Source organism: Panthera leo, chromosome B3, assembly GCF_018350215.1.
Source record: "Panthera leo isolate Ple1 chromosome B3, P.leo_Ple1_pat1.1, whole genome shotgun sequence".
In the NCBI taxonomy this organism is placed as follows: Eukaryota; Metazoa; Chordata; class Mammalia; order Carnivora; family Felidae; genus Panthera; species Panthera leo.
The window spans coordinates 53,834,038-53,859,471 of record NC_056684.1 but is presented as its reverse complement, the minus strand read 5'-3'; the positions used below and the strand labels follow the sequence as shown (position 1 = coordinate 53,859,471).

Below are 25,434 nucleotides of genomic sequence, written 5' to 3'. Positions count from 1 at the left end.
AATCCCCAAGACTCCTAATTAATAGTGTTGTGTCATGCCATAGTCTTCTTCCTATGCCTCAGTATCTTGGCTTCAAACTTCAAAATGACTTTCAGCATAAGAAATAATACACAAAGATCCTGTATACCCTTTCCTTAGTTTCCCCAACAGCAACATTTTGCAAAACTGTATCACGATGTCACAATATCACAATGGACACCGATACAGTCAAGATGGGGAACACTGACATCACATATAGCCACACACACTTCCCTGCCTCCTCCAACCACTAATCAGTGGTCCCTTTCTATCATTTTGCCAATTCAAGAATGCTACATAAATGGACCTTTGGGATGTGACCTTTTGGGATTGGCTTTTTTACTCATCATAATTCTCTGAAGATTTATCCATGTTGTTGAATGCATCAATAGCATTCCTTTTTATTGCTCAATAGTGTTCTACGGTATGGATATACCACCGTTTGTTCAACCTGTTGAAGGATATCCACGTTGTTTCTAATTTTTGGATGTTACACATAAAGCTGCCATAAACATTTGTGTACGAGTTTTTGTGTACCTTAAGTCTTTATTTCCATGGTATAAATGTACAGGAGTGAAATTACTGGGTTGTCTGGTAGTTGCATGTTTAGCTTTTTAAGAAACTGCCAAACTATTTTCCAGAGTGATTGTAGTATTTTACATTCCCATCAGCAATATGTGAGTGATCATGTTTCTCTAAATCCTTGCCAGCATTTGGAGCTGTCACTATTTTTAATTTTAGCCGTTCTGATAGGTATGTACTGACATCTCATTGTGGTTTTAATTTTAATGTCCCAAAGGACTAATGATGTTGAACATCTTTTTATGTGTTTATTGGCCATCTGTATGTCATCTCTGGTGAAATGTCCCTTCATATCATTTGCTAATTTACTAATTAGATTGTTTTCTTAATATTGAGTTTTCAGCATTTTTCAAATGTTCAAGATAAAAATATTTTGTCAGACAGACAGTTTGCAAATATTTTCTCCTAGTCCGTAGTTTGTTTTTTTCATCCTGTTAACAAGGCCTTTGCACAGTTACAATTTTTAATTTGAGGAAGTCTGATTTATCCAATTTTCCTTTTATGAATTATATGCTTTTTGTGTCAAGTCTAAGACCTCTTTGACTAGCTCTAGATCTTGAAGATTTTCTCCTACGGTATTCTCTAAAAGTTTTATAGCTTTATGTTTTACATTTGAATTCAATTTCCTTAAAAGTTACAGGGCGATTCAAATTGTCTATTTCACATTGAGTTTGTTGTGGTACTTTGTGTTGTGATGAAGTGGTCTTTTTCATCTAAGTTGTTAAATATGTATGTATAAAACTGCTTGGAGGATTTTCTCAACCTTCTGGCATCTTCATGATCTGTCATAATATCCCCTGGTTCATTCATGATATTGCTATTTTGTGTCTTTTTTTTTCTTTTTCAGTGTTCCTAAGGTTTATCAAATTTATTGATGTATTCAAAGAATCAGCTCTTTGTTTCATCGATTTTTCTCTTTTTGTTTTCTGCTTTCAAGTTCACTGATTTCTGCTCTTATCTTCATCTGCTTCCTTCTGTTTGCTTTGGGTTTATACTGTTATTTTAGAGGTTCTTGGGATGGGATATTGCATTATTGATTTGAGATTCTTTTTTTCTTTTCAAGTGTATGCATATAGTGCCATAAATTTCCCTCTCAGCACTATTTTAGCTACTGCCTAAATCAAGGGTAGGACCACCCAGGCCAAATAGACATAGATCTATTTAACTCACTGTTTCTCAAAGAAAATAAATTCAAGAGAAAAGACAGAGCTTTCTACAGATCCACAAAGTAATTAACAAATAATAGAATTTGCAAGTTATATTCCTAGTTTTTCCAAGAAAATTAAGTGAAAAATAAGATTTAGGTTAAGTCCTGTTCCTAAAGCTATTACTGTTAAACTAAAAATGAATCTAATTCATTATTCTGACTTTAATAACTTACCCATCAAGCTCAGCAGTTTCAATATAACAGAGGCCATGTGGCTCACTACTTGATAGGAGAAGCAGATCAGCCTATTTAAAAAAAAATCATCAAGAACACTTGAGAAGGGAAGAGTGGTTGAAAGCCTTCTATGTTGGATCCTCCCTCCACTACTTACTAATGAGCCAGGAGTGCCTTAGGAAAAAAAAATGAGAGAGGTAAAATCCTGTTCCACTTTTCTGCTACATGCCTCAAATACAACCTTCCCTCTACTTCTCTGTTCCTGTTGAGCACACCCCTTGAATATCAGAATATAAGCAAGGGCTAGGGGGTATCATATAAATTTATAGCCACTTCATTTACTTTTTTGTTTGCAAAAATATATATAAAATTCTACTTTCTTGTCTGGATAAATACTAATGGAAAATATACAACTTTCCCCAATAAGTAAGATCATTTTAATTCCCTAGTATTATCCTTTAAGAGTAGGGGGTAGGCAAAGCTGATGGGGAAAAGACAGAAGTAAAGTAGGAGGAAATTGAAAATCACAGAAAAAATAAGGCAGGCACGGAAAATTTTAAAAAAGAAAAAAAAATAAAAACATTTAAAAAAGAAAAAGATGATGGGTATAAATAAGGGAAAAGATAATATAAAACAGGGGCTAAGCAAGAGGCAAGACAGAATAGAAAATGCTCTAAATGACAGCAGACAACATCCAGAAACTAAGTAGTTGGTCTTTCACAGAAATAAATCATTCTGTTCAGCTGTCCATTTGAGCTTTAAAAATGACCTTTCACAATTCGGTTTTAGAATTCTGGCTGCTTCCTATACTGGGGAATCGTTCATTTCAAATTTCATTTTTAAATAAGGGTTTTTATGAAATTCTGAAAGATTTGAAGATCTAAAATGAATTCACTAAAATTCTAACAATTACTTTGACACATTAGCCTAACAAGTGTGTCGCACTGTTTGAATGTACAATTGGCATTCCAAATCTGTGCAATTTTCTTACCTTTGTTTTTTCAATTATTAGAATTGTCTCATTCTCAAGTCCTGGAGGTTTGGGTTTTTTAATGTTTGGAGAGAGGGGAGGGGAGGGGAGGGGAGGGGAGGGGAGGGGAGGGGAGGGGAGGGCAGAGAGAGAGAGAGAGAGAGAGAGAAAGAAAGAAAGAAAGAAAGAAAGAAAGAAAGAAAGAAAGAAAGAAAGAAAGAAAGAAAGAAAGAAAGAAAGAGAATCCCAGCCAGGCTCCACACTATCAGCTTGGAGCCCAAAATGGGACTCGATCCCACAAACTATGGGATCATGCCCTGAGAGAAAATCAAGAGTCAGATGTTTAACGGACTGAGCCACCCAAGCACCCCAAGTCCTGGAGATTAAATTTATAATCAACCCATTCATTTCATTGCCTCAAGCTTTTTTATTTCCAACTCAAATATAGGCAAGGGGTGTCTGTGTGTGGGTACACATGTGCATGTTCAGTTTTGTTTCAATTGTGACAAAACAGAATTAAGAAACAACTCAGTGACAAGCCCCTAAAGCTATAAATGGGTTTATATTATCAAGACTCCTCTTCAGCTCCAATACAAGAGTCACAGAGGCCTGAGGAGGCAAAAATTATTTTCTGACTAATCACAACGTGCCTACAGCAAACCCACCATAGAGAGAATATGTAAAGAGTTGTACACCATTCTTGAGCCAAAATTACCCACTATGTTTTTAAAGAGAAAAAAATGTTTTTGAAAATTTACCTTGGTCTTACTTCTCACAATTTAAATATCAGCGAATATGATAGCAGTATAACTTCATGTTCTTTGGGCCTATGTCTCTCCTCCCTTGAGCTTAATAGGATCATTTTACACAAAATCCAGAATGCTCGATCATCATCTGTGACTGAAAACAGTTATGAAGTACAGAGAAAGATCTTGATTTGTATCTAGAGCGACTTCTCTTCTAAACTGTACAGTAAAACTGATTCAACATTCCTATTTAATATTGAGTTTAGCAGCTTAATACTTATATTTTTGTTAGACAAAGGGAGGAGTCATCCACTGCTGGCTCAGAACATGTGACTGAGGCACCACCATTTGGCAAGTGGATTCTCTCCTGAACAGTAACTCAACTTCCTAAAGGCTGTGACTGAGAATTAGAAAGCCCACAGGTTCTAAGCAAACATCTGCCCTGACTACCTCCTGGGAAGTTGGGACAACTACCTTCCTACCTTCAACCTTCCCCACTCTTCCTGTCCCTTCTGTTGTCATCTTTTTCTTTGATGACTTCTGAACCTTGCTCCTGCTTCCCTATTCCCTGATCTCTGCATGCCCTTCATTCATCCCTATTCTCCCTGCCCCACTGACTGAGCTTTGGTGTTCCTTTTTGCTCCCTTGAAGTTTTTAAATTCATTATAGTTGAGAAGGAAATGTGAAGGGGCAGGACCAAGAGGGGGCATGCAGAGAAATAAGTGGTCTGCCCACTCACAATCATGCAGCACTCCTATTTCCAGGTGCACTCAGTAAGAATTCTGAAAAGAAAAGGAGAAGAGAGATGCAATAACAGCCCTGTCAGTCCCTGGTCATCATGCTTTTGTCAGAGGTTCTGGGCCAGACGTGGAGGAACATAAGGGAGGTCTTAGAGCCCAACCAGCCCGTGACTCAGTCCCAGACCAGGCCTCCTGAAGCTGACCCCTTCAGTATCTGCCAGGGTACCCAATTCTTAGTGGATCCAGAAACTTGTGTTTGAGTTGCAGGGGTTTGTAACACCAGTGTTCAGTGAGAGCTTACTCCCACAGAAATCCTGTAGTGTAGGTCCTGTTGTTATTCCCACTTCACAGATGAGCAAAGTGAGGCCCAGAGAGGTTCAGTAACTTGTTTGAGGCCACAAGTGACACATGAATCCGGGCAATTTAAGGTGAGAATACTAAAATGAATAAAAACCTCTTTCCTTCAAGGATTTTATAGTTTAGTAAAGGCAGAATACAATACAGGTTCTAAAGGTCTTATTACCAAAGTGCTATGGGGGAGTGCAAATGAGGTAGAGTACATCAGGTTGGTAGCCAACGAATGGCTTTATGGAAGATTCTGGATGGAATAACGGGAGGTCTCCCCAGGCAGAGACATGAGCAGGAGTTAAGAACAGAGAAAGAGGGGCGTCTGCGTGGCTCAGTCAGCTGAGCATCTGACTTCCACTCAGGTCATGATCTCCCGGTTTGTGAGTTCAAGCCCCACGTCAGGCTCTGTACTGACAGCTTGGAGCCTGAGGCCTGCTTCACATTCTGTGTCTCCTTCTCTCTCTACCCCTCCCCCACTCATATTCTCTCTCTCTCTCTCTCTCTCTCTCTCTCTCTCTCTCTCAAAAATAGACATTAAAAAGAAAAAAAAAAAAAAAAACAACAACAACAAGGAAATGAAAGCACATTTATTGGAACTCACAAATGTGCCAGGAAAATAGTCGTTAATTCCTACCAAAAACATCTTCCTCAGATACCATTTGTACTTTCTTCTCTCAATTATTGGTGACTTTTCCCCATGTCCTGCCAAGAGAAGTTCAACTATGTCCCCCAAGGATGAAGCAGTGTTTTCCAACACAATGCCCTTTCCTCCACCTTCCACATACAACAAAAAGCCCAAGCAATTGCTTCATAGAAACCTTAAACAAATACTTCAATCAGAGGAAACTTAAGAATCCACTGAACACCTTTGAGTTCTCACAACCAACAACACTGTCCTCATAGATTGATTAGGCATAATTAATGTTTGCTGAATTGAAGAATTCAGAATAAAGCAAAATCTCAAGCAATGAGAACACCTAAAAGCTGTACAATTCTTTAAGAGTTTATAAAACAAAGAGTTTATAAAACTCTCCACAATTCTGTCACTTTATTCTTTCAACAATCCTGTGAGAAGATAATATTGTTCCTGTTGTGTGAATAAGAAATGTGGGAAATTTATCTCTGGCCCCACAAGCAGTAGATGAACTAAATTAATTCATGTAACATCCATAGCCTTTACAAAGTCATGGTGAGAGCTTTGTCACTTTTAAAAGGTCCTAAGGGATTTAACGCCCTGCTCATGCCACACAGTTTAAAGGGCAGAGCTAGAACTAGAATTTATAACTCTGTTCCCAGATGTATACTCTTTCCTCTGGGTGGCTACAAAATCACTGGACCAGGACAAACAGAAAGTGTTTTGTTTTGTTTTGCTTTGTTGGTGTTTAAAAACCAAAACCACAATGGTTAAGAATAGTGGGATATTAACCCCATAACCTGATGAAAAGATAAATTTGTAGAATTAATTGGAATGTCCTATCTGAATCTCCCTATTAAGTCATTCTGGTACATGGAGCTCCTAATCTTCTTTACTATCTACAATATTATCTTTTACTTTTGTAGTCCCCAAATAAAAATCCAAAATGGCTCATGCAGTATGAGTATACTTATAGGAAAATAGGTTTGATACAGACAAGAATCAGGATGGAGTTGTAAAAATGAAAATGTGTAAGATTGTGGGTGATATTTTTATTTAACGTTTAAATTTCAGATCAAACAAATGCATGTTGAGTGTCTACTAACATGTATTAGATACATCTAAAACATGTTTTTAATAATTAACTATTTGAGAAGAATAAGAAAAGGATGGAAGAAAGGAGAAAAGGAGAATAATAATAATCATAGCTTTTACTTACTTTACTAATTTTTACTTTCTTTAGTCAAAAAGAACCCTTACCTTGTATATTTCACCCCCCCAAATGAATAATTGCTTATAAACAAAACACTGACCATGTATTTTTTTCTAATGTAGAAAATGGCATGCTACCACCTCTCTATACTTTAGCAAGAAGCTTCTTTTTCAGTGCAGCTTACACAAATGTTTTAAAAAAAACTTCCTCTGGAAATTTTCAACTTTCTACTGTCTCACATATTTTTAAAAGTGAAAGAGGGCTTATTTACAACAATTAGTGTGAAGCAAGTAATTCTGACTTGAAGCTATAAAATTTTAAATAACAAAGAGGGCAATGAGACCACTACATGGCCTCTCTAGAAGGGACTAAGGTGCTGCAAAAAATGATACGAGATGCCCTGATGGGTGAGAGAGCCAAAGCCCACCCTTGGTCAGTACTGGAGTTGAGGTCAGATTCATCTTTCTAGTTCTTTAATTTCTAAAGGTGATATTTCCAATTCAGGTAGCAGACGAATGCCTTTGTTTTAAAACAAAACCTTTACTGTTGTAAACACCTAAAAAATGAATGCCTTTCTTTTAGGGGGATGGAGACAGTAGAGGAAGAGAGGACACTCGTTCAAATGTTCAAATATGGTCATGTCCAGTAAGGGGTTTATTTCTACCACCAGGTAGGAAAATGAAAATAAAACAAGGTTACTGCTGTCAAGTAAAGGAGGAAGGTGTGCCTGGCTCCCAGGGTCCAAGTTCTGGCACTAATAAAGACCTTTGCAGTGTGTTTGTCTGACCATTTACTTGGTTCTTCTTATGCAAGCCAATCTCATTGCAGTAAGTGAATCACACTCTTCATTTTCCCCTCCTGGTCCCAAAATTAAACTAGGAGCTCTGGAAGTTCAGCCCAAACATGTTTTAAAATTTCTTTTTAAGTGAGGAGTAGTGAGGGTTCCTTGTCTGGAAAACAAAGGTAACTTCTGAATATGCCAGCTAATTAGCCATCGCAGGCAAGCTCCTTTCCTTGCTTAAAATAGAATAAGCTGACATAAATTAATTTAGAATTCTAAGTATGAACAACTAGAGGTTATGCATCAGAATTAGGTACAACATTCTGTGGTCACTTCACTTCCAGCACCCAAGCCTGAAGACCCTAACTTAGGAAACCCAGGTTCAAGGCAATTGGGATGACTTTTAACGGGGTAAGGAGCCAGCATATGGTAGCAATTAGGAGTGGAGTTAAAATCCAGATGGCCTGTGTTTAACTCCTAGCTCTCCTATTGGCAAGCTATTTGATGGCACTGTTTTCTCATCTGTAAAATGGGAACAATAATAGAACAACCTGCCTTCCTTGAGCTAATGTAAAGATTAAATGAGCTAATCCTCAGGGAGCAGGAGGCATATTCATACTTCTAAATTATTATAGCAGTTCACCCATAAAAACATTGGCCCTTAGAAAAAGTTTTGTAGATGCCAAGTAGCTGGACAGACATAGAAAAATTCTGAAACAAAGTGAGATAATCAAGAGACACTACAGAGTTTTGGCATTTGAAGAACTCCTTTCTTCACTTATCCAAAGATTAAACCAATAGAACTATAATTATAGGAATCAGACCAAGATCAATGGAGATAAACACATCATTCTTGTTATTAATAAAGTTGCTGGAGACCAGGCTATAGGTCTGTGGGCCAAATGGGCTTGCTAATACTTGATCCCTGTTAGGTTCACCTAGCTGTAGATAAAGGGAGCTCTAAACTACCTGGACCTTCCAAGCACCTCCACCACCAGGATTTGCTTTTGTAAAATTGTTGGAATGAAAGAGCAGGGCTGAATGTACTGTGAACACAGGCAGAGCCCAAAGAGAAGGGGAAGGAAGGAGGCTCTGGGTCATGGGCACCACTCCCTGCCCCCAAACCCAGCAATCACAGAAGTCACTCCTGGGAGAGGGATGTGGGCAAGGTAGTACAAAAAGCTCAAAAGATTATTTTGGTGCTGCCCCTCCAAGTGAAAATGTAAAGAACTGGATGTAGAGAAGAGTGGAGAATAAGCATTCCCATCCCATCATGTAGCCACAATAAAAAGGCCACATCTGTGCCATCCAATCAAGCAGCCCCAAGTCACATATAGCTATCTAAATCTAAATGTTTTTAAAAATCAAAATTAATTAAAATTTAATAAAATTTTAGGGGCACCTGGGTGGCTCAGTTGGTTGGGCGTCCAACTTTGGCTCAGGTCATGATCTCATGGTCCACAAGTTCGAGCCCGGAGCCTGCTTCGGATTCTGTGTCTCCCTCTCTCTCTCTGCCCCTCCCCCACTCAAGCTCTCTCAAATAAACATTTAAAAAAAATTTTTAATTGAAATTAAATAAAATTTTAAATTCAGTTCCTCAGTTGCACTGGTCACATTTTATGCGCTCAGTGTCCACACGGGGCTGTTGGCTGTCACACTGGACAGCACAAATATACAGTCCCATCACTGCAGAAAGTTCTTTTTTTTTTTTTAAGTTTATTTATTTTGAGACAGAGAGAGAGGGAGAGAAAGAGGGAGTGGGGGAGGGGAGAGAGAGGGAGAATCCCAAGCAGGCTCTGCATTGTCAGCACAGAGCCTGCTGAGGGGCTGAAACCCACAAACTTCAAGATCATGACTTGAGCTGAAATCAAGACTCAGATGCTTAACCAACGGAGCCACCCAGGCACCTCTCACTGCAGGAAGTTCTACTGGACAGTGCTGGGACACATGGATCACTGACTTCATGGAAATTTGTCTAAATGTGTGATTCATTTTAAACCAACGCTAATGAAACACCTATTGAACTGGTCTTCTTTCACCTGATGTGTGCACTTACACTTGCCTTCCATGCATCATTCCACAGACAGTTTTGCAAAAGCAAAGCAAGCACATGTACCATAACATAGAAAATATAACTAAGTGAAGAATAAAGATGAGGGGAAATACAAATTAGAATATCAAGGCCAGAGGGCAAGGTGGAGCACAGATAAGTTACCCAGGAGGTCCTATAGAGTTAGGAGATTTGGGACATATGGTTGATTTCTGCCTTTCTTGGATTCACCCCAAAGAATGTGATAAATGAACACACTAGAATATAGATTAGTGAACAAGTGATTTCAGTCTAATATTTATCCTTGTTAGAGCACATACAGGGGGCTCTTTAAATACACTGTTTTTATGAATACATGAAGTGGGAATATGTCTAGCATTGCCACTGAAATATTCAATTGTAAATAAAATAATAGTTACATGTGTGGCACACTTTAATTTTTTCTAATTCCATTATAATCTAGTGCCATTCCTGGGACAAAGTAGTTGCCAAACATTTTTTTGAATGCACACATCTTAGAATTCCACATATGCCAGTGTTTTTAAAAAGTGAAGGTTAATCATCTAGTTGCACCAAAACTTTTTCACTGTAATCATTTTAATTGAACGCAGAACTAAATTAAGTTACATGAAGACTTTTCTTCTTAAGCAAAGAATCCTGAATATATGTGACCTTTTCTTAGAACACACAGATGTATATTAGTATCCCATTGAGCCAGAACACTCCGAATTTTCAAAGTTTATATCCATTTTCCCCTCTGTCTTCTCTCTTGCAAAAGACTGACATTTATTCATTCAGCCATCACTTGCTGTCTGCCCACCATGACCCAACATGGCACTAGGTGTGAGAGACCAGCCAGATCAATGTGCTCTTTGCCTTCAAGAACCCTGTAGTCATCTCAGTTCAGACAGAGAATTAGCACACAGGACTGGAAGGGATCTTTGGGATGATATAGTGGTCTGGCACCTTGATTGACACATGAAGAAACCATAGGCAGAGAAGATATAGTGCTGTCACAGAAGGAATGGAGCAGACTCAGTTCTAACCCAATTCACTTCACTGCCCTTACACTACACAGGTATCCCCAACTTTTTGAAAGTTTTCATTACACCACTTCAAGAAAGAACTATTTCAGTACTTGTTTTCACTAACCAAAAGAAATATGAAAAGGATTTTTACCTTTATGAAAGGAAGGAAAAGCAAAAGTAGCATACAAGTTTGTAGTGAACCCTTACAGAAGTAGTGTGCACCTGAGAGCAAGAGAGTCCCCACCAAGCTCCTTCTCCCAGAACTATCCTCAGCATCTCAGTGTCTAGCCTCCAAAGCTTTGAACTGTCTGTGAGCATCTGTGCTTTATCTTGACTTATTTTGTGCATCATTAGCAAGATGTGTCTTAAGGTATCAGAAAGGCCTAAGAGAGATTATTTTGGGGGCCTGGGAATACTCAAAAAAGTTCTCCATATGAATTAAGAGTAAGAGTCTTTGATTTATGCTATATTGGCTTATTGAGGGTTTCACAGGACCACTCTACTTTCAGATAACAAAAGATACCTGTATCTGTCTGCATCTTTCCTACAGGTTAGAACCAGCAGATGCCACTCCCTAGTGTATTGCTGCTAATCTTTAATGAGCTGGAAAATAAGCTGGATAAGCTAATTTGAGTTGTGTCTAATCTAACAACATGGGGCTAGGGGTGCCAACCCCCACTCAGTCAAAAATCCATGAAGTATAACTTTTGACTCCCAAAAAACTTAACTACTAATACCCTACCAACCAGAGGCTTAATGATAACATTAACAGTCAATTAATACTTATTTTGGTAGTTATATGTATTATACACTATATGCTTACCATAAAGTAAGCTAGAGAAAAGAAAATGCTAAGAAAATCATCAGGAGAAAATACATTTGTAGTACTGTATAGTGTGTGTGTGTATATATATATATATATATATATATATATATATATATATATATGTATATGGAAAAATATAAATATAGTGTGTATACACACACACACACACACACACACACACACACACACACAGAAAAAACCTACCGGTAAGGGCAGGGACAGGGGGGTGACCGACTCAGTTCAAACCCATGTTGATCAAGTGTCAACTGTAAACTGTGAGAACCTGGCATATCGTCCTACGTATAAGGAGTCTAGGCCACAGTATGTGGACTTTGAGACCTCTCTTTTGGCTGTGCCAACCCCTTTGTACTTATTTTTGGTTCTCGGCTATTTTCCAAAGAATCGATGTTGTCAGGGACATAAACACTTCTCCATTTAGCGGGTGAGCTCTTTTGTAAATGGTCTGACCACTGAGTAGTCTTCTTAACATAGGCTGTTCCAAAGGATCAGTATACGCAGACAGTGCATTAATGAAAGAAGACTATTTCTGAAAGTGAATCTTTAGGAGTCTCAACTGAGTTATTCTTATTTTTTTTTAACATTTATTTTTGAGGGGGGGGGGTGGTGAGAAAGGGAATGGCAGAGAGAGAGAGGGACAGAGGATTCTAAGGGGCTCTGCGCTGACAGCAGACAGCAGACAGCCTGATGCAGGGCTCAAACTCAGGAAAGGCGAGATCATGACCTGCGCTGGAGTTTGATGTTCAACCGACTGAGCCACCCAAGTGCCCCACAACTGAATTATTCTTGTAAAGAGATCTTGGGGTCACTCCTTTTTCCTATAGGAAAATGCCTCAGATTTAATGAAGGACACAACTTGATACATAAAACTGTACTGAACACAAATTTTCATAACGAATATGTATTTGACATAAAGACTACAATAACTTGAACTTTCAATCTCTCATATGGTTAGTTTTCTTGCCCTTTATTTAATGTGAACTACAGTTCATCACATATATTTTAGTCATTGAAGTGACCCCTTGAATTTTATCAAGGAAATTGTAACATAGGAAGCTTGAGAATATAAATTATAGTACATTTGATAGGCAAAGCAAAATGTCATAAATAGCATTTTATTAGTTCAGACCAATAGAAATTTTTTATTGTGATTATTCAGGAAGAAGCATACATTTTTTTGTCCTCTGGTTATCTTCTTCAACTATATTGCAAATTAACAGTAATAATCCTATTATTAAGGGATAGTATTCAAAATATGTGAGAAAAAACTGTTCTTAAAGTACTGGAGCATTTTAAAATCTTTTATATGAAATGATAGCTTCATTTAAAATCTTCTGTGTCTATTGATTGAAAATATCACAAAGGAGGGCGTCTGGGTGGCTCAGTTGGTTAAGCATATGACTCTTGATTTCGGCTCAGGTCATGATCTCAGAGTTCCTAGGATCAAGCCCTGTGTTGGGCTCCACGTTGGGCATAGAGCCTGCTTAACATTCCCTCTCTCCCTTACCTTCTCCCTCTGCCACTCCCCTCCTCTCTCTCTCTCTCTCAAAAAAAGAAAAAAGATCACAAAGGAAATAGACGAAGAGATAATCACTCAGGCTATCAAAGTAATTAATTAATGTGTCTTTTTCAACATTTTATAATTGAGACTTTTTAGTAATACATTCTGGTATTCTTTTCTTAATTATTATTAATTAGTACAGATTTACCAAATTTTCAAATGTAAATACTTCAGTACATATGCTATTTTAACCTGAGATAAATTCTTTAAATTGTACTAAATACTCACAGCAACAAACTGGTTATTTTCTAATTTAACGATGTCTCCCACTTTGACATTCATCCATTTTTCATTCTGCAGTCTAAGAACAAAAACAAAATAAATTTTTTAATTAACAAAGAAGAATCAAGGAAATGTATTCACAATGAAACATCATATAACAGAAGACTTTCCTACAATGCAAAATTCAAAGGACCTTATATAACTAAGTCTTTTACCTGAGTGATGTGGGAACTAAAGCCCAGAGAGGTCAAGTGATTTGCTCAAGGATACCCAGTGAGTTGGGGGTATCCCTAGGATTAAACTCAAGATGCCTAACTTGGCTGTGTGCTCCATGGTGTCACCACCCCATGGTGCCAGCTTTGTATACCAGCTATTAACTCTTGCTTCCATTTCCTTGGCCAAAACATCAGCTGGTTGGGCTGGGGGCAGGGGTGAAGAGCGGGTAGCAATAAATTTAGTCATTATCATTCTTCTCAGACTCTACATTAATAAATATAGAAATAAAACATCACTGCCATTGTCTCAGAATTCTATTTAACTGGAGGCAAAACAAAGTGGTCCAAGGCAATAGCTACAATGCAAGTAAGAGGAAAAGAATAAAAATTTTGGAAAGGGCATGAACAACAATGGGGGATCAAAGCAGCCTTGTGAGCCTGAATGAGAAAGAACACCTACCCATCATCCATAAGCCTGTGGCTGAAGAACAGGCTTGGTCGCACTTTCATAGCCAGGAGCAATAGCTCAGAATTGAGAACCACCTAGCCAAGAGGCCGCACTGCTTTCTTTTAGGCTTATGTATATAATGGAGCCCCTAGTCTACCCTTCACCACGTTCAAAAGGACTTATGATAAGCTATTGAATCTAGTTGGTTTGGCCCCTTGTGACACATTAGGAAGACAGGCCATCTGGAAACAGAACACCTGTGGCAGTATACCATGATGCTAATCACTCCATCTGAAATTCTCTGAAACAAAAACCAGCTTTGTTTTCCAAGTTGAAAGCCTTCTTCACACTTCTTTCCCAGCAATCTCCTTTTAAGAGAGAAGGCTGGGATGAGAAGGGCAGGTTCCCCAACAAGTTAAGGTGGGCAGGTTAATTTCATTGTGCAGTATTTTAAAAAACAACCTAATTTACTTGTTTTATAGGCTGGAAAACAGTTTTAAATATTTATACAACTGTGAAATATGCCTCACACTATCAACCCTGCTGGGTCATTTGGCTTAAACACTCAAAGAATTTTTCTTTAATACGGATCCAAGTACATGTTGTTCTGGAAAGTTTTCAATTGGAGCATTTTCATCTCTAGCCAGAATTCAATCGTTTTTCCAATACCATACTTTTCTGCACTTTATCTACTTCAAGAACAATGGAGAACACACGAAGTCCTTCTAAATCTCATTTTATTTATTTTTACAGGTATGGATTATGTGCTGATTTATTTCTCCTGGATACCACCTCCTTTGGAGCATGAGTGGCATTTCTTAGGGGACAGTATCTCAGATAAAAGCTTATGTGAATGGACTGAGATGAATTGCCCTGAATGGACTACTGAATTGCCCTGAAGTGTCTACTGAAAGTGCATCTGCTTTGAAGGGAAGCTCAGATGATATGAAGTTTCATTTCCAAACTCTTATTCCTCCGTCCTATCTACTAAAGCTCTAGGAAGGACTGTACCTTAACTCTTCCACCCAAATAGATAACCAACCAAAGTAAAAAGGGAGCTCTATAGGATATCTTACACATTTCAAAATGCACATTTGATAGTTAAGTATGAACAGATAGATAGCAAAAGCCACTATTTGGGAGAACAAACTAAAACCTGAGTTTTGGGTTTTTTTTTTTTTTAATTCTAAATTGCTTTTCTCAAGTTCAGTATCTTATTACATTTAGTTCTTATATTTATAGAAGATCTTATATTTAGGTATTAAATATTATAGTATCTTACATTTATTTAGTTCTCTCTGTAGAACTAAACCAATTAGAAAGAAATTATTATAAGTGTGGTGGTATCTATGGGAATTACTTGAATTAACTGCGACACTTGGAAAAATACTAGAACAAAATCTCTTTAAGAAAAAAATTTGCAGAGGCACCTGGGTGGCTCAGTTGATTGAGCATCTGACTTTGTCTCAGGCCATGATCTCAGTGTTTGTGAGTTCGAGCCCCACATCAGGCTGTGTGCTGACAGCTCAGAGCCTGGAGCCTGCTTCAGATTCTGTGTCTTCCTCTCTCTCTGTCCCAACCCCACACTTCACTCTGTCTCTGAAAAATGAATAAACATTCAAAAATTTTTTTATTAAGGGGCGCCTGGGTGGCTCAGTTGGTTGAGCGTCCAACTTCAGCTCAGGTCATGGTTTCATAGTTCATGAGTTCGAGGCCCACGTCCAGCTCTGTGCTAATAAACAGTTCAGAACCTGGAGCCTGCTTCAGATTCTGTGTATCTCTCTCTCTCTCTCTCTCTCTCTCTCTCTCTCTCCCCCCCCCCTCCCCTGCTCATGCTCTGCCTCTGTCTCTCAAAAGTAAATGTTAAAAAAAATTTGTTAAAAAGTTAAAAAACAAATTTGCAGAACTCCAGAGTATGCAAAGAATCACTGATATGATAAACATGAAACTTTATCAAAACCATATGGAGAAAGATAAAGCAGAGCAAAATATCTTTCCTCATGCCAGGTGCTCATGCCTTTCTCCCCTCACACCTACCTGCACCCCTACCTACATTTTAACCTCTACTTTCTCACATACTAAATAGTTCAAAAAGTAGAAAAACACTCAGATTAAGTATTTACTAATATCTTGCTAAGATCTGACTATTCATCTACCAATGTCACCTGACAGGCAAAGAAAGCAGAAAAAACCTGAACACCACATATGAACCCAGGATCCTTTATCTCACCCAAGTCCTCTTTTTCTCTCTTGCCACCTGTGTGCCCTGTGCCCAAAACATATATCTATCAGTCTCTCTGAGATCCTCTTCCCAGAAGTCCCCTTTGTTATTCCAGATATCTTCCAACACCTGCTCTACCTTGACCACCTACCTTTCTCTACTTACCCCAATGGAAAGTTCTCCCCTAAAAAGGAGCATTCCAAATATTTTCCTTCCAAAGTCTATATTTAACAGTATTTGAGACCTTAAAAACTTTCTGGTATGTATATGTGCAAATTCCACAGGACACAGTATCATTTCTGCAGGCCATGGGCTATAGAAAACCTTCACCAGGCAAAAATGCAGGTTGGCACAAAATTTTTCTGAACTTGAAACAAAATATTGTTGGCAAGGTACATAATCATGGGAGAAATTTCCTTGAAAGAAATATTATCCCAAACTAATTAGCAACCTGGCAAGAAACAGCAAGCAGTATCCAATGCTTATTTCATCAATAACCCCAACAACAGACACACAGACCTATGTGTCAGATTTGTGGACAGCACCCTGCCAAGAAGACAGCATAATCCTTACCAAGTGAGCTTATGACAGAAAGTCATCTCATGACTTAAAACAGTTAACAGAAAGTAAGTGAAGAATAAAAGGAAGAAGAAGAAAATGGATTATTTTAGCGAGGAGAAGTAATACTCTACAGATCCAATTAGAGTTTTGTGAGAAAAGGGTATGGGATATTAGTAAACCACAGGCTATGTGTGGTATCTTGGTTAAACCCCGTATTTGAATGTATATGTCGAAAAATCTGGTACGTGTACAATACAATCAAGGAGGGAGGGGTTTAATATTTTTAATATTATTTCCTATTCTATCTTGGCAGATAATTATAACTACAATTAACTAGGATATCAGAGATATGTTTCAGTGAGCACTCAGGGTCTTAGCTATCCAAACTTACTGAAACTTACAGTATCCAAACTTACTGACCAAGTATAAACTGATAAAGACCTGAAAATAAATTTAAATCATCCATATGTTAAATCCCACCATTTTTCTTGTCCTACCTACTACAACCACCACTTATGAAACATCAAAGACATACCAACAAGACCAGAGGGGCAGACCGGAAGATTTAATTTAAAGCTCATCTTCAAAATATTTCTAAACTTCTTCTAAGATGTTAGCTTGTATAGTGATTGCATTTCGTCATCATCCTGAAACAATGAAAACAGACACTCCCCTGGCTCTCCATGTGTGGTGCAGCTGTTCTCGGGGCTCGTGTTTGGAGCAAGCTTGCATCACAGCTCTGTGAGGGGGACACAGGATGGCCTCATGGGCTGCAAGGAAGATATCTGGGTCCACAGACTTGGCCATTACCTTTGTCAGGGAAAGCCCTTCTGCTCTCATAAAGGAATTAAAATATATGAATATTCTGAGAGCAAGTTAATTCATTTAATTGCACTGAATCCACAAATTCCAAGATTTTTAAATAAGCTTCCATTTTCCATATCATTACATAATTATCTCACATTTTGAAATGACATAATCTAATTAATGCATCTTTGAATCAGGCTTTTGTAAAATAGATGCGGTAATGGTAGAGACTTTACCTTAGTAAACTCACAAGCTGATTGCTAAATATAAGCCAAAATTAAAGAAAAAAATTCATAAAATTTCAATTCCAAAGTCACCATAAAACACATGAAGTTAAACTGCCACTGAATGGCAACTAGAATTACTTTGAGGAAGGAATTGTTTTTAAATACACCCACTAACTATATACCTATTCTCAGAACATCAGATAATCTGAGCTCTGAGAAAAGATAGTGAGAGATAGCAACTGTATTTAGTAACTATTAATAAACTGTTCTGAATCTTCTTCCTCCTAATGTGACATACAGAGCTGCTAGCTAGGCTATGCTGAGAAACTTCTTGAGAAAATGCAATTCCAAGAGTGAGATAGTACCTACCATGTTCCCTGTTGTTGAACTATTGGCTCTAGAGGCTAGAAATCAAGCATTTGCTTTGAGCAAAATACCTTAAGCTGACTGCTGAAGCTTAAGGGACATAAGGAGATCTTCAACAGGCTCCTCAATATTCCTGTCATCTTTTCCATACTTTAATATTTCTTATTGCCCATTAGAGCCCAAAAAGAGAATTTCCTCAAAGCTACAGAAGACATGTTGGGGTACCAGAGAGATAAGATAATTAAGAAGGTCAATATAATTGACCTCCCCTAATTAACCAGTCAATCCACATCAATGATTTTGGTTCCTTCTTTAACCTCAAGCCCACATCAGACCTGTAACACACAAAAACATTCTTCTACCCACACAGACCTTGTTTTATTCACCAGTGTATCCCCAGGACCCAGCATAATGCCTAACTCACAGCAGGAACTCAAGAAATATTTGTTGACTGAGATACCTGGGGGGCTGAGTCGGTTCAACTTTTGATTTCAACTCAAGTCATGATCTCACAGTTGGTAAGATTGAGCCCTGCTTGGGGCTCTGCACTGACAGTAAAGACCCTGCTTAGGATTCTCTCTTTGCCCCTCTCTCTGCCCTTCCCCCACTCATGCACACATGCGCATATGCGCACATGCACAATCCAACCAGGACTGGAAACTGAGTCTATCTAACTACAAAGCCCATGTTCCTAATATATCTATATTTATTATTCTTTTTTACTTCATTTTCAATGATTACTACATCTTGCCTATTTAGAAAGAGGATGGACCCTCAAGAGCTGAAGGGATTTAATCAAGAGCAATAGTATATACCACTGTGCATAAAAACAGCTGATCCCAAAATAGCTTGCGGACATGGGCCCCTGACATAATTTTCTCTCTCTTCTCAAGACAAATAAACATTTAAAAAATACAACATTTGCTGAATGATAGCATTTCCCTAAATGTCTAATATATAGCAACCAGTATTTATTTAGTGCTTACTGTATTCCAAGGACTGTGCTGATGCCTTCATATACAAGGTTTCCAAATAAAAATAAATGACACCCAACTAAATTTGAATTTCAGATAAACAAGTAATTTTTTCATATAAGTATACCTCCTACAATATTTGGAACATATGTATACTAAAATATTATCATTGTTTATCTGAACTTCAAATTTAACTGGACATCCTGTATTTTAATGTGTTACATCTGGAAACACTACTTGTGTATCTTCTTCCCTCATTTAATCCTGACAACAACCCTATGAGATAGGTACTATTGCTACTCCCATTTTATAGAATACAAAACTGAGGTTCAGAGAAATAGAGACATTTGCCTTATTTTGTAACATCAAAAATTGTAATGCCCACACACTTCGAAGTAGGCATTTCACTTTAAGCAACTGATCATACAGGTGTTCAAAGATGGATGTACAATGATGTTTACTGCAGTATTATGTTATAAACTATCAATGCCCATCAATAACGATTAGACAGATGTGCCACGGTACATGTATTTAATTATGGCCCATCTACTCAATGGAAGGAATACAATTCAGCCACTGAGAAGATAGGTTGCATGTGTAATATAAAATATCCTCTAAGTTACATTATTAGGTTAAAAATAAGCACGTTCAGGACACTACATATGCATGGTAAGATTCTAACTGGTTCAAAGCAAGGATATACCTACATAACCTCTATTCTTAAATACATGGAAAATTTCTTAAAAGAAATGCAAGAAATCATTCAGTGATTGCCACTAGAGAAAGAAAATGAAGAGGAAAATTGGAATGGAAGGGAGACTTCACTTTATGGTATACTTTTGTGTACAATTTGAATTTTTGGCATTACATAGATTGGTATTTAAAGGTCAATTGGGGAGGAAAAAATTATAAGAAAACTCTTCCAAGGCCACATGTAAGTGGCAGAGCCAGGACTGGAACCCGAGTCTATCTAACTACAAAGCCCATGTTCCTAATATATCTATATTTATTATTCTTTTTTACCTCATTTTCAATGATTACTACATCTTGCCTATTTAGAAAGTGGATGGACCCTAAACAGCAGAAGAGAGTTGATCAAGAACAATAGTACAGGGGTGCCTGGGTGGCTCAGTCGGTTGAGTGTCCGACTTAGTCTCAGGTCGTGATCTCATGGTTCGTGGGTTCGAGCCCCGCGTCAGGCTCTGTGCTGAGAGCTCTTGGCCTAGAGCCTGCTTCAGATTCTGTGTCTCCCTCTCTCTGCTCCTCCCCTGCTCACACTGCTGTCAGAGCCACAGGAGAGTGAGACATAAAGCTTGGCCCTGATCCTATAACAGACTGGTGAACAGGATCTCATTACATTGAGAAGGAGCCTAATATTTGTATCTTTGGAATCTATTTATTTTGAAAAATGCAGATGTTTCCCTTCTTTTCCTCCCTTCTTATTCACACAGTGCTTATGCTGAGGCAGAGCCACACAGGGAGGTCTGAGATCAGCTGCTGAAGAGGTTTGCATACCAATTTGCCCAGGGGAAGGGTGGGAGGAAGGAGAGATGATAAAAGATACAGTCCTTCAGCATGGATAAATCAGTTCAGTGATTTGCTGAGAAAAAGTAATCAATTTTATAGATGTCCTGCCTAATTTATATAAATCTTTGCAGCTTCTATTGTGCATTATGTGGATGCAGAAACAGACACACAATTTAGCCTTCCTATTCTCAAAAGAAAATAATCAATTCACTAAGTTTCACCTGAACAATCAGCCTACTGAGAGTTGTACAGAAAGTGTATTCTCTTTGATCATTTCCCTAAACTGAAACTTGTCCTGAATCAGCCTCCTAAGATCCTGTCTTCTGTAAATTCTTAGTAGGATTCTATTAACAGATGCCTAAGAGATGATGAGACCACAAGAAAGTCAGAAGAAAACTGTTTCAAGGAAGATGATTACAATCTTCTCTCACATATGAATGCTGAAGGAAATGCCTTAGATTGGCCATGGAGAAAACAGAGCTGTTTAGGTCTAGTCTGATTTCTGGGCAGCAGCTTCAGAAGGAGATCTGTGTGCAAGAAGTTTATAGGCAAGTTCTCTTGGCACTGACACCTGGGAGAGAGTGAGGGAGACAGTTGGGCAGAGGGAGGAGTTGGACTATTGATACAGTCACAACAAAGGTTTAGCCAACTTCATGGGGAGCTCTGGAGCTTCAGAGCTGGATCAAGGGGGCCAGATTATACCTTGGCATTGTTCACTCAATGGATGAAGTGTGACTTCAGCAAGAAGGGGTGACCTTGAACAAAACAGTTCTCCTCAACCAATGGCAATTCCCAGAGGGGCCTGACAGTTGAGAGTTGTATGTAGGCAGCACTCCTGATAGCTGGGGAAATGTGCTCTGCAGTCTGGAAGGGGGCTATGGGTGGCACAGCAGAGCAACCCCTACAAACTGAGAGCCCACTTCCCAATTTTACTATTGACATGCTCTTGCAATTAGATTACTTTTCCATTCTAATCTATTTCAATTTCTAACAACTCCAATTTCAATTCTGTAAAGTCAACATGAGCAGCTGCCATGAGTCTTTGTGCTCCCTACTCCATCTTATAACTTTTGGAGGAAAAGTCTGTAAAACTTTGGATTGCCCAATTCACTACAATGATTAGTAAATGAAGTTGAAAGATAAATTTTTAGTAGTTTGCTATTAAAAAATACTGTACTGATAACCACTTACTACCCAAATATCTTAGAGTGTCTATAGGAAAAAAAATCACCATTCCTAAAATATTCCTCATATGAAGAACACATTTTGGTGGAAAAAAAACAAAAACAAAAACAAGCTATTACCTTAGTCTGAGTAGATCAACCATTCTCTTCATCTAAGTTGCCGCACCTTATTTTGAGAAATCAGAGAATATGCTCTGACCCAGATCAGTAGTGAATAACAGCAACTCTTTTTGAAAACACCCCAAAAAAAGACAGTTCCCAATGGAGGAGAATGACACCTGAATATCTTGGTTCCAGGATTAAAAGCCTGTATTATGCTTTCCATTGCTATTATTAAAAAAAAAAAAAAACAAAAACAAAAACAAAAAACTTTAATTTTTATTTATTTAGAGAGAAAGAGAGCATGCACGTGAGCAAAGGAGGGGCAGGGGGGGTGAAGAGAGAATCCCAAGCAAGCTCTGTGCTGTCAGCACAGAGCCCGATGTGGAACTCAGTCTCACGAACCATGAGATCATGACCTGAGCCGAGATCAAGAGCAGACACTTAACTGACTGAGCCACCCAGGCACCCCTCACGTTGCTATTTTTTTAAGGTTTGTTTATTTTAGAGAGAGTGTGTGTAAACACAGAGAAAAAGTGAGAGAAACCCAAGAAGGCTCTGCACTGTCAGCATGGAGCCTGACAAAGGGCTCAAACTCACTAACACGAGATCGTGACCTGAGCTGAAACCAAGAGTCAGATGTTCAACCAACTAAGCCACTCAGGTGCCCCCCTCATTGCTATTCTTGATCAATTTTCCTATATAGAGAAAGGTTAAGAAATAACCAAATGTCTATTAAGCCAGAAAAGAAATATTAGCTGGTTAACATGCCAAGTAATAACACATGACATACCAATGAGGATAAAGCAGTGGTGTCTCTAGTGTGATTTTATTTGCTCTTATCAGAGAACCTAGTATTTCTGGAAATAGTAATCCTGATTTTGTGGCACAAAGTACTACTATGGATATTAGTGGAAGATCATGAGTTCATTTACTTACTAGAATTATAGTCACAGTAAGTCCTACACACTTTTTAAGAAAGTTTTTAAGTAGTTAGTAATGTTTATCATTTTGAGTTTCTCAGCAATAGGATGGATGTAGGTAAAATTCTTAATTAGATCACCACTCAGTAGCATGTGAAGTATCATCTCCCTTCATTAATGAATTCAAAACTGCCCCATATCTGCAAAATGAATACTCTGAGTCAGGGGCTGAGTGTCAGAGCTACAAGTGGAACTAGATACAAACCATGGTTATAAAGGAATCTACAGACTAGTGGGAAATATAACTCTAGCCCTTAAATAACATTAGTTAAATTATCTTTGCCTTCTGATACCTGGAGCATGTGGATATTGTTTTAGTCAGGAATGAAGAATACCTGTACTCCAGAACAATGATCTCAGTAGTAGACTGTTTGCCATACAGCTGTCATCAAAGCCCAGCAAGAAAACTGACAGACCAGAGAAATTGTCTAATAAAGTATATATCAACTTTCATTCCTCAAGATATTCCCAGATTTGTCCCCTTATATAGTGAGCTCATCAGAAAAATATATGCCTGGACTGTATTATTCTAGTCCCTCTAGACTTGACTTTTCATGACTTAACATCATGCCAACAGATTTCAGTCGGGATTTACTCATGGTCATGAGTAAAATATCTCTACTTTTTGAGGATTCAACCATTATGTCATTCATATTCCTCTCAAGATTAGGATAAATTTTATTGCTCCCAATTACTAGAATACTTCTTTTCATTAGGTCATCAGTTTCGTACCCCAGACCATTAGGAAGAGAGACAAATTCAAGGTAATGTTTCAAATTCATGAATGACAAATCCTAATGAATTGTTTAAACAAACACTTGGGCACATTATAGTAAAGACCCTATCCTTTGAAGATGACATTCTTAAAAGGGAGAATCATGACCTCCTATTTATGAAAGGAACAATGTAACACAGTAGAAAGTCTGTGTCGGGGCGCCTGGGTGGCTCAGTCGGTTAAGCGGCCGACTTCGGCTCAGGTCATGATCTCACGGTCCATGAGTTCGAGCCCCGCGTCGGGCTCTGTGCTGACAGCTCAGAGCCTGGAGCCTGTTTCAGATTCTGTGTCTCCCTCTCTCTGACCCCCCCCCCCCCGTTCATGCTCTGTCTCTCTCTGTCTCAAAAATAAATAAAAACGTTAAAAAGAAAAATTTAAAAAAAAAAAAAAGAAAGAAAGTCTGTGTCACTAGAATCAGAAGACGTGGAGAACTGATCCCATTCACAATTGCACCAAGAAGCATAAAATACCTAGGAATAAATCTAACCAAAGATGTAAAAGATCTGTATGCTTAAAATTATAGAAAGCTTATGAAGGAAATTGAAGAAGATATAAAGAAATGGAAAGACATTCCCTGCTCATGGATTGGAAGAATAAATATTGTCAAAATGTCAATACTACCCAAAGCTATCTACAATTCAATGCAATCCCAATCAAAATTGCACCAGCATTCTTCTCGAAACTAGAACAAGCAATCCTAAAATTCATATGGAACCACAAAAGGCCCCGAATAGCCAAAGTAATTTTGAAGAAGAAGACCAAAGCAGGAGGCATCACAATCCCAGACTTTAGCCTCTACTCCAAAGCTGTCATCATCAAGACAGCATGGTATTGGCACAAAAACAGACACATAGACCATTGGAATAGAATAGAAACCCCAGAATTAGACCCACAAACGTATGGCCAACTCATCTTTGACAAAGCAGGAAAGAACACCCAATGGAAAAAAGACAGTCTCTTTAACAAATGGTGCTGGGAGAACTGGACAGCAACATGCAGAAGGTTGAAACTAGACCACTTTCTCACACCATTCACAAAAATAAACTCAAAATGGATAAAGGACCTGAATGTGAGACAGGAAACCAACAAAACCCTAGAGGAGAAAGCAGGAAAAGACCTCTCTGACCTCAGCCGTAGCAATCTCTTACTCGGCACATCCCCAAAGGCAAGGGAATTAAAAGCAAAAGTGAATTACTGGGACCTTATGAAGATGAAAACCTTCTGCACAGCAAAGGAAACAACCAACAAAACTAAAAGGCAACCAACGGAATGGGAAAAGATATTTGCAAATGACATATCGGACAAAGGGCTAGTATCCAAAATCTATATAGAGCTCACCAAACTCCACACCCGAAAAACAAATAATCCAGTGAAGAAATGGGCAGAAAACATGAAGAGACACTTCTCTAAAGAAGACATCCAGATGGCCAACAGGCACATGAAAAGATGTTCAACGTCACTCCTTATCAGGGAAATACAAATCAAAACCGCACTCAGATATCACCTCACGCCAGTCAGAGTGGCCAAAATGAACAAATCAGGAGACTATAGATGCTGGAGAGGATGTGGAGAAACGGGAACCCTCTTGCACTGTTGGTGGGAATGCAAATTGGTGCAGCCACTCTGGAAAACAGTATGGAGCTTCCTCAGAAAATTAAAAATAGACCTACCCTATGACCCAGCAATAGCACTGCTAGGAATTTACCCAAGGGATACAGGAGTACTGATCCATAGGGGCACTTGTACCCTAATGTTTATAGCAGCACTCTCAACAATAGCCAAATTATGGAAAGAGCCTAAATGTCCATCAACTGATGAATGGATAAAGAAATTGTGGTTTATATACACAATGGAGTACTACGTGGCAATGAGAAAGAATGAAATATGGCCCTTTGTAGCAACATGGATGGAACTGGAGAGTGTTATGCT

At 38.4% G+C, this 25,434-nt stretch overlaps 1 protein-coding gene across 15 annotated transcripts in view; it reads right to left on the bottom strand.

Annotated features, from left to right (window-relative positions):
* The window catches only part of ATP8B4 (ATPase phospholipid transporting 8B4 (putative)), a 255,262-nt gene that overhangs the window by 115,346 nt on the left and 114,482 nt on the right, over positions 1–25,434 (bottom strand). For all 15 annotated transcript variants that reach the window (XM_042942064.1, XM_042942063.1, XM_042942076.1 and 12 more), the window contains 2 exons: positions 13,125–13,197; positions 1,982–2,052 (listed from right to left, as the gene is read on the bottom strand). In XM_042942064.1, the coding sequence (XP_042797998.1) occupies positions 1,982–2,052; positions 13,125–13,197 (144 nt within the window). The remainder of the gene's footprint in view (positions 1–1,981; positions 2,053–13,124; positions 13,198–25,434) is intronic.